At 33.4% G+C, this 10,799-nt stretch overlaps 1 protein-coding gene across 3 annotated transcripts in view; it reads left to right on the forward strand.

The window, feature by feature from the left end:
* The window catches only part of Schip1 (Schwannomin interacting protein 1), a 28,671-nt gene that overhangs the window by 7,960 nt on the left and 9,912 nt on the right, over positions 1-10,799 (forward strand). The window contains exons 1-7 of one of the 3 annotated variants that reach the window (XM_018444741.1): positions 1,237-1,283; positions 1,632-1,703; positions 2,910-3,202; positions 4,938-5,033; positions 7,171-7,517; positions 8,188-8,388; positions 10,215-10,397. In XM_018444741.1, the coding sequence (XP_018300243.1) occupies positions 1,648-1,703; positions 2,910-3,202; positions 4,938-5,033; positions 7,171-7,517; positions 8,188-8,388; positions 10,215-10,397 (1,176 nt within the window). In that variant the 5' untranslated portion in view covers positions 1,237-1,283; positions 1,632-1,647. Of the gene's footprint in view, positions 1-1,236; positions 1,284-1,406; positions 1,452-1,631; positions 1,704-2,909; positions 3,203-4,937; positions 5,034-7,170; positions 7,518-8,187; positions 8,389-10,214; positions 10,398-10,799 lie in introns of those variants that run through there. The other 2 variants (XM_018444742.1, XM_018444743.1) reach the window with 2 other exon arrangements.

Here is a 10,799-nt window from a genome sequence, read left to right on the forward strand (position 1 = left end):
TTTTCTTTTTTCGTGATTTCCTGCGAAACAAAGCAAAAAGGAGCATATGTCTATAGGACTTTTTTTCTTAGTTTTTTACTCCTCTACACGCTCCCGAAGTTTTGCCATTTAATTTGGAAACACCCTGTATATTTGAAATTTTGCTCATGTAAAATCTTTTAATAGCATTATGAGATCAGAGTTAATTTCTATAGAAATCCACTTTTCAAATTTATCATGCATGCACTTTATTATAGATTGTACGGCATATCTCGATATATTTATAAATAACACAAAAATTACGTGATATTCAAGTACGTAAAAAAAAAAAAAAAAAAACAAATCAGTGTGTATAGTTTGGATGTAAAATGTGGATTTCCTAGATATAAAATTTTTAATATTTATTGTATTTCTATATCTCATTACTATTATGAAACACACAATAGTATAAGTTATTAAAATAGCATGAACAATGAATGCAAAAAGCACATATGTTTCTTCCCTGACGATAATAAAAGATGGAGCATAAGTTGAATGCAAGGGAAAAATTACAGAAGCGTAAATGAATTAAACTTCTAGGAGGCAAAAATTGAGGCAACACGAAATATAACAGGGGCGTTTACGCTTCTGCTGCTCTTACATTCGATTTACGTTCTGATTTTTATTTTCACCATAGTCAAATCAGTATTATAAACTCATAAAAATTATTTTGTAACATGACAGAAAGCTACGTCCCAAATGTGCCCCAAATATATACTTGCAAGTACCAATTAACTTAATCGGCGATTAGTTCAACTGGCAGAACCGTTTGCAGCAAAATTTCTAAATATAATTCGTTGTCCCTAATTTAATCCCTTTTTTCTTGATATCCGTCGGACAAGCAAAAATTCTATGTTAACTAACAAGATATAGCACAGGTTATACGTTATTTGATAAGTTTAACACCGATTTACCCATAAACAAACTGACATTATTCTCGTTAATTTTGACGTTAAAGGCGTAACGTCAAAATGACAATAAATAGCATCAGTTTGTTTGCTAAGTAGTTAATCAAAGTTTACTCCGAGTCACCCTCATAAAATCAAATATGGTGATGCTGAGAAAAGAGGTAGAGAACGCGGAAGTTTCAGGGCGCTCGAACGTGCGAAACCATCCCTGAGGAGGAAGAGGGGGTTGGCGAACAAAACGATGGGTGGTCGAGGGCGGGATGGGAGGGGAGGGTAAAACGAGGGTGTCGGTCGCGAGTCGATAAACCGCGGGGCTGAACGCAAGCAACCTTGCGCACGACTTCAACATGGCGGACGGTGAGTCCCATTCCCTATTTTCCTCGGTAGTCTTGTTGAATGCTGGACGGAGAGCTGGAGAGAGTTTGAGCGTGTGTCGCACAATCGATTCGCGGTTCCGCTCGTTCTCGTGACTACTTGCTCTCGGCTGATTGGCAACCTCTCGGGAGTTCTCGCGGAGGATCTCACGTTCGTTTCCGAGCGCGCTCTCTCTCTCTCGCTCTCTTTCTTTTTCTCCCTCTCTGTCGCTCGAGAAGAGGGTGGCCAGTGAAGTGCGCGCGCGAAGATTCATCCCCTTTTTTTCTCTCACTATCTCTATCTATTTCGAAAGATGGAGGAATTAAACCGATCGTACGCGTTCTTTTTCAGACGAGGATCAATCGATATGCGGCTCAGGGAGTCGGTCTCGGTATCGTTGCATCCCGGTGGACTGAACAACAAGTAAGTTACCCCAACGAGATGATGAAATCTATTACGGCGCTCATAACAGAGGGTTAATTGACGGCCGGCCGGGTCGGCGATCACGTGCGCAGATAATAATAATCGTCCCCTAATCGAGGTGCTGAAACGGATGCGGAAATGTGAATGCCACAATTCGCGGAAAGTTGCTATTTTGTTCTTCATATTACATAATGTGTTTCTCAAGTGCTGATTTTAATGCTGGCCGTTAGAGTCGTTTTTATAAGTTTTTATCAATGTTATTTTATAATGAATTCACATTCTTTATAACGTTACAATAACTTTGAATGTTGTACGCCCTTCTAGCTTAAATATTTTAGTTATTCAAAAATTATTTATGTTTATTATTTTTTAATACAATATATAAATCGAATTGAAGATACAATCTTTTTCCACCCTGAAGATTAAAAATATTATTAGACTTTTTTTTCTAACTGTACATTGCGAAAATTATAGTCTTATATAATTTATTAATCTTTTAAATATGTAAGAGTTTCGAAATTAAATGTGAGAATTAATACATTTTTTTAAAAATTGAAAAAATGAGATAACTCTTTCTTGATAATAAAGAATTGTAAGAAATATAACAGTTGCCTTTATAAAAATTTAATACTAATACTGGACAATTAATCATTTATTTTGTGTGTTAAAAATACTGTTAACATTTCAATTTAAAATAAATTATTTTAAAATCCACACTAAATATAGTTGCTGAAGCATTCCAGCGGTAATGGAAAAACGATGAATGAATTATTTCTGTTATCAATTTCAATTCTATAATTTATATATATTATATTTATTAGTGATGTCCCAAATTAAAGCGAGCTTAATTACCAATGTTTCCTCAAGGAAACTATATTTTCTCATTCACATTTCCTAACATTGTATGTAATTAGAAAAAGCGAAGAACTAAATAAATATACACGTCATAATGGCCGTGCACGCGGGGTAACGGGGTTGCGTAGAGTCATGGCTGCAAATGTCAATCGCTATAATCTTTGCCTGAGCAAGTCGGCTGATTATTTCCTAGTTATAAGTTACGCTAAATATAAACGTCTGATCCGTCTCCGTGGCGGCCGTAGGCGTGCTGCCGCCTATGCCGCCTCGGCATCGGCGGGCTCGAGTGGTATACCTAACGGCAACGCTAGTATCGATCCACCTGGACTCATTTCTCGGTCTCGCTCGCAGCCAGCTCCGCAGGCACAGCCCGAGCCGGAGCGTCGGGGCCGGCGAGATCGGCGATCGCAACGAGAACGCAGCTCGGGAGCCGGTCGCCACTCCTGAACCGGATTATCCGAACGACGAGTCGGCGGATTTCCGGCTGGCCGAGGACACCACCACGTGGTCCTCTCTAGCGATCGCGCGCGACAACGTGCAGCAGAGCAACCCGTCAACGCAGCAACCTGTCAACGTCAACAATAATCTCACCGAGCCGAGGATACGGAGGAACAGCTCTGTCGAAAGTCTCGCCGATTACGAAGGTGAGTGTGTCTGTTAAAAGTGTTAAATTTAAATTGCGTTTATCAATTGCTGTAATCTGCTTGTCCTGTATGTGTGTATGTGTGCCCAGTGCGCATATTACAAACTTGTATCGATTTAAAAAGAACCATCTTTAGATGCTCCTTCTGCGTTTTAGAAAATATGCAATGGTTTACTCTCTCTCTTTTACAGAATTTTTAATAATTAAAATATTAAATCAAAGTAACGATATTTTATATTTATTAGTATATATATATATATACACAAGGTGTCCCGAAATTAAAATATTATAGTAAGAAGGTTTTCGAAAAGTTAAGTAAAAAAGTGTACCTACATTTTTATTTCAAGCAGTAATTTTTGAAATATAAGAGCTTAACTATAGTTAATTATAGATTAGACAATTTCGTTTAGACGGCTACCTGTCCATGAATCGCACGTGCAGTGGTATTAGTAAACGCGTATTTCAGCGTTTTAACATAGTCCACGGGTCTAAACATAGTCCATAATTGGCCATGTTTAAACCTTTATTGTTTCACAAACTTTTCTTAAAATAAAAATTCACAAATAATTTTTTAGTCCCAAGTTCGATTTCTGGCTGAAGTAATATTTTTCACAATAAGTTCTTTATAGAATTTTAAATGTGCTAGTAGTATTAAATTGATGATTAAAAATTAATTTGTGAATTAGATTATTGTTTCAGTTAAATGATTGTGTTGTAAAGCCGATAGTATGCGGCGCATAGTCTGATTGAGATAGATGTATTTAGGAATTTATATATGTATAATTATTTTTATCTTAACACATCTACTAGTTTTGACCGTACATATATTTGGCAGCTCTTTATATACATATGTGATGTGATTCACATAAATCGGACATTTTTATTATAATTTTTTTATTTAATTTTTGGAAACTTTTTTACTGTGTGGTATTTTAATTCACGAATTTTTTTTTGGGATACCCTATATACGTATACAATATATTACAATATATAACATATATTACATTCTATGTAATACAGGATGTCCCATCAAGATTGTAACAACGCTTAAGGGGAGATTCCTGACATAACTTTGAGACGAAAATTCTAATACCAAAATGTCGAGGCTATAATAATGTTTGATTTATAAATTTAAAGTTAACGAATCGCACTGCCTAAATTTTGCGCGTTTAGATAATAGATAGAACACAAAGTGCTAAAAGCGAAAGCTACTCGTTGCGTCTTGTTAATATCAATCGATATAAAGATTATGTTCACGAAGATAAAGTTATTGACATTTTGAATCATTAATCTGGAGACACGGTATAAATGTCTCGGCGCTAAGGCATGGCGCGAGACACTGCCGTGCTCCTATTTATTACATTAAAAAATTATTATAGCCCGACAACATTTTGGTATTAGAATTTTCGTTTCTAAATAATCTCAGGAATTTTTCTTTAAGTGTTGTTACGGTTTTTACGGAACATCCTGTATATATACAATAGATGTCATTATTAATTATCTCACGTTTCAACATTTGCTGTCTATATTCTGTCAGTTATTTATTTACGTGAAATTATTTATATATGATTGACATATATTATTAATATAATGCGACCGATGATTTATATCATATGCGATTTCGCATCAGGGAAATGTAAAATAAATAAATTCAGAAAAAGGAAATTAATAGAGTATAAAAAGCATTTAGAGAAAGATAAAAGCATGATTTATAAGTAAGAGACTTGTATTATTAGGCACGATCGAAGAGCAATCCGCCAACGTAAACAACAATCTAACCGGGCTGAGGATACAAAGTAGCAGCTCCATCGAAAGCCTCACCGGTTACGAAGGTGAGCCCTATCGTCCCTGAATTAACCCATGTATAATAGAATCGTACAATAGAATAGAATAGAATAAGAATTTCTTCATGCAATTAAATCACGACGTAACCCATGAAAAAATTTAAAAAAAATTGATAAGTGAAGTAATTCCAAAGAGATAGAAGAAAAAGATATATTTTTTTTGTATTGATTAAACACATATTTTTAAAGAATATATCTTTTAAAGAATATGTCTAGGCAATAAATGAATATATCTGAATCATTAGATCTATTAATTTCGCAGATCTCCGCTTCTATCGAGCAATTAATTGATTGGCTTACTTTTTAGTCTTCACGCTTCTTTCAAATGCTACACTATACTGATATATGTTCGAGATTTTATTGGAAAACAATGGCGGTTGAAGGTTTCGTCGCAGAAGCGTAACAGACACGACGTGTGGCGAACTTCGATATTTTCCAGTGGCTGCCATTAATAACGCGTTTTACATCCTTGACATTAACCATCATCCGTAAAGTGCAAGCTCGAGATTTTTAGTTTAACCAAAGTCATTCGCGGTCGCGTATTGCAGACAAAGTGTGGTACATTTTCACGATAATTAACTTACAATACACAATGATTTATTATTTATTAAGCATTTAAAATCTGCAACTGTAGTCTAAATTTAAAAATTATCAGCGCAGAAGCAGAATATGAAATTATTCATAAAATGTAGAATTTCTAGAGTCAGTAATCTATATATAACAGTTAATATTGCAATATACCACAATAATTTGAAGCTTATACGTTGCAGCTGATAATAATCCATCGTGTTAATCTGTCCCACAAAACCAAAGATCCATATAAAGGACATTGCAGTTTATAGAAAGAGACTACACAGCCACAAGTCTTTACATGAGTAATCGTGTATATTGTTAAAATTAAAGCTCAGGAACCAATGATTGATCATGACATCATTGCATGATCTAATTCAATGATGACCAACAAATCTAACAACAGTACCAAGAATTCTCGAAGACAAAGAAGTGTTAAAATCAAACATGAGGAATTCATTCTTATCGATGTCGCATCCCAGAAAAAAATGAAGATTTCACTTATATACATATAGATCTCATTAGATCTAAAATGAGATCTTAAGAGATCTTCATTTTGACCTGATCAAAATAGATCGATGTAAATATATTGTACTTTGATCTATTTATATCCTAATATATAAACATTTATCTCATTAGATATAATTATGCAGGCAATCCTTTTGATTTACTTACAAGAGAAATTTCACAATTGTCCGGAACCGATTTGATTCTTCATGAAATATGTTGTTAAACACGAAAATCTAAGAGACACGTATTTTTTTATGCGTACTCTTGAAACCGTACAACTTTTGTTTAAAAAATTTTTTTCCATCTTTTATACTTCCGACGGTATTCAGCTCGAAATAGAAATACCGTTTTTCTTCAAAGGAGTGTTTCACCCCTTAAACATGAGTTAGCGGACGCATAAAAAAATACGTCTCTTCAGAATCAAATCGGTTCCGGACAGTTGTGAAACTTTCCTTGTAAGATTTTTTTTCGTCAAGATACTTAACTTTTCGTAAAATGCGACAAAATTGCAATTGTGCCTTACTACCTTATACCTTTGGCCAAGATTATAGATCTATTTTGATATTATATCTCTGTAGATACGTACGCCAATTTTTATCAGATTACACTTATACGTATATATATCTTCTTTGATATTATTATATCTCTGTAGATCTAATATTTATTAGATATATTTCTAATATTAGATATATATTTCCAAACCTTAGAGCTTTAAAATAAAATAAAGGAAGTCTAAAAATATTAATCTGAACTCCGATGTTACAATCTATCAAAGTTACAATGAATCTTCTAGATCCATGATGTGTGTTTTCGGAATTTTTCTAGAAGTATGCGTTTTAGAGTTAAGAATGAGATTTCACTCTTCAGAGTGACAATTCACTCTAAAAATTTTAGAGAATGCACGTAAAATATTGCTGGTGGAAAGACAATCGACTTACAAGCGCACTAGCCGACCGGCGCGGTGCGATGATGACGATGAGTCACGAGCTACGACGTCCAATTATTCGGCTGATGCTGAGATGAGCGTAACTGCGAAATGTTGCAGGGCGTAACTCTCCGCACGAGAACTCGTCGCACGAGTTGACGCCATCCGAGTGGTCTGATTGGTCTGAAGAAGGGAATCTGCCGGCAGGCTGCCGCGGCATCGTCAATCCCAACTATCCCGGCTTCCAGCATTTGGCACCTTCCCTGTTATCGGACACAGACCTGACTGAGGACGAACACGATAGTTGTTCCGATTACCCGCCACTTCATCACCATGATGAGGTAGCTCCGTTGCCGGAGAACGATGACAACGAGTACAATAACAATATCAACGACAGTATCAATCATCTCTGCGGCCAGCGCAACGATCGCAAGATCTTCTATGAGAAGCCCAAATTTAATATACAGGTATAATTACATCTGGTATTAATTGAACAGACTGACCGTACTTGCAACATCGCAAAGAATCACAAAGATGTGATCGAGAATATTAAAAATTCGGATGTTTTTAGATATGAGCGACATAATATATTTGATAATATGTATCACGCGTATTGATGCGAAAAGTTTTTTATTATTTTATATTAAGATTCTCCATTCTAAGATTCTTTTTTCTTTCAAAAAATTCCGAAGATGTTGAGTGTCCGATGAACAACTTTTTTTCCTAAGAAATACATATATCTGTCTATGACTTTTTTTTCTTTTTGTCCGGGACTTTCTTTGATCTAGAGATTTTCAATTTTCAAACATTTTAACAGAAAGATCGTTGATGAATTGTTAATTTATCTACTTCTTTATCTTTCTCTCCCTCTCTTTTTCTAAAAATTTAAGAGAGAGCGTTTGAATCTGCATTAACATTCATCGTCAGCTGAAGAATTAGACTAATTTTTTTACACGAATCACGTCATGACAATCGCGCAAATTCGTTCTAAGTCAAAATAAACTTGTCACTAGCAAAACCAAACGATAGTCGACGCAAGTTATCAACGCGTAAAAATAATCAAGCACCCTTCTACGAGCACATATTCTCGCTTTCGTGACATCATCGTGCCACTCTCGTCTCTCTCTCATGTTCCAGACTGTGACTTCTCTGTATGAGGCGGTGGTGCCGCCTTCGGAAAAGTGCATCAACTACGTCAAGAGCGTGGAGGTCTCTAAATCCGAGGAGAAGGCGTTTTCGCCGGAGCCGGAGGAGGTCATAAACGGCATCGTCGAGGCAGAAACCCACTTGACGCTCTTAGACGAACGGGAGGAGAGTCTGGCCGACCAGATCACAGTGGTTTGAAAATTAAAAATTTTTAGCTAAAATTTATTTTTTTTAATTTTATTTTAGATAAATATAGATACAATGTTATAATGTCCTGTTGTCATATTTTTAAAATTATTATACACATCATTTTATTATCATTTATCAGTAAAAAAAAAGAGAAAGTAAAGCAACGTTCAAAATATTTTATATTGAAAGATATATTGTTCGCATTTGAACGAGCTTATTTGCTCCACGATTATTCTTTTAAGATTAGTAAGTAATGACGGAACTATTTTATGGAATAACAGGAGCCCACAATTATTCGATTCTGCCATCTTCTAAAACTAGAGTTCATTAAAGAAACGGCATATTTTAAAAGAAAAAACCAGTCTTGATACTAAAATAGACGCTTTCATGAGCATTGATATTAATAAATGATAAACTTTCGATTGTTCATCTTTATTTTTAACATGATAGACGGAAAAATTTGTAATTATATAACTGATACAAATTCTAACTAATTACAACTCGGTATCATTCCTCTGCAGGTTTGGATAAGACTGTATTCTTCGAATGTATTCTTCATATTTTATATAAAATTGAAGTTCGTAAATGGATAATTAAAGATCCACAGGAAGAAAATAGCAGCAACAAAAAAATAAGTTCAAGAAAAATTTCGAAAGAAACTAATTAATTTACATGTTGATAAGCCAAGATCTGGTGGTAATGGAAATTTCAATAATGGAAACATGGCACGTAAAGCATTCTCTCAAACTATCGTATTTGCAAAAATTACAAACGTTAATTATCATCAGCTAATAGAAAATTTTAGAATAATTTTGATTGTCCTTTCATGTCAATTAAAACTAAATGCTAAACCGTTCGGAAAACATTTAGAAACAGTCAAATTATATCAAAAATTATATTCTTGGCACCCGACGCTAGTAACTGTCCATAAAATTTTAATTCATGGTAAGCAAATTTTAAAGAATATGGCATTTTACCAGTTGGATATCTTTGGGAGGAAGCTGCTAAAGCGAGGAATAAATTTTATATAAGAATAAAGGAGACATTTGAAAAGATTTAAGAATTCATACGCTACAGATATTTTTAATAGATTTAGCATATTAAAGGATGATATATGAGTGGGTCTGTGATAAACTCATATAAATCATTAGATCCATTTATACATATATCGTCTTTCACTTTGGAAAATCGTTCACGACAGTTTTTACTATCTGCAGTCATTTAATTATTGATATACATACTGAGAATCAAATTAATTCTTTAAGTAGCAAAGAAGATGAAAATGATAACGAAATGGAGTTTGAGGAAACAAATTTAGATGAAAGAAATGAGGAAGATAACGATGATTTACGATTTTTAAATGATATTAAACTTTTTTCTCCAAATAAAGAGGACTAAAATAATATTAATATTAATGTATCAACAAACAATATTAACGTAATAAAATCAGCAAAATTAATTTGTTCATTAATTTTTTTTACATAATTTTATGAAAATAAATTAATAATTTTGTTAAATTAAAATAAAATTATTTTATTGTCAATTTTAAATCTTTTTGTACTTTTAATTTCAAAACTAAATATGTAAAATATATTTAATAATTCTTCATATATTTAAATAGATAATAGTATAGTAAAGTTGTATATAAAAATAAATCTTTTTATATAAATAATGCACATTTTAAAATTAAATATTGTTATGTGTAAAGTTTTTAGTTAAATAATTTATAAATGATTAGTTTTAGCGTTTCTTAGTCGTAAAGTTTATTTTTATAGAGATTTATATTTTGGCCAAAAATTTAAATTTTTTAATTACTGTTCACTATGCAGGTGGATGAGCACGTTCCCGAATTGTCGCAAGTGACTTTTGAGGATAAACGTGAGAGGGAAGTACCCGTCGAAGTCGAACTAGTGGAGTTGACTACCAGCGTGAATGAAAGCCTGCAGTTTCCGGAGATCGAAGAGATCCTGGATTCTGGAAAGACTAGCGAGATCGGCGAGGTGAGCTCGAAGGTGATTCTCTGCAACCATTAGTGCAATTAAGATTAATTGTAAGTTAAAACAACATCTCGACGCGATGATTTTTATAATGTAACAACTGTAAAACATCATCGTTGGAAAACCCAACATAGATGAAAATTACTAATTCAAGTGACGACGTTAAATAATATTTAAAATAGATGTTTATTTCGTTTGATTTTAATCAATGTATACCTTATAAGTTTTATTTTTTCTATTAAAATTATAGTATTTTTAATTGTTATAGTAGTAATTAGTTTTAATATTTAACAGCCCAGACAGCACAGAATATTTATGATAAGTATTTATTAATATTCATTTTTTTAAATATTAAAATTTTAAATGTTATAAATATTACATATATATTATATTTTATATAAAGCTTTATTTGAAATA

Source organism: Mycetomoellerius zeteki, unplaced genomic scaffold, assembly GCF_001594055.1.
Source record: "Mycetomoellerius zeteki isolate Tzet28-1 unplaced genomic scaffold, Tzet1.0 scaffold154, whole genome shotgun sequence".
Taxonomy (NCBI): domain Eukaryota; kingdom Metazoa; phylum Arthropoda; class Insecta; order Hymenoptera; family Formicidae; genus Mycetomoellerius; species Mycetomoellerius zeteki.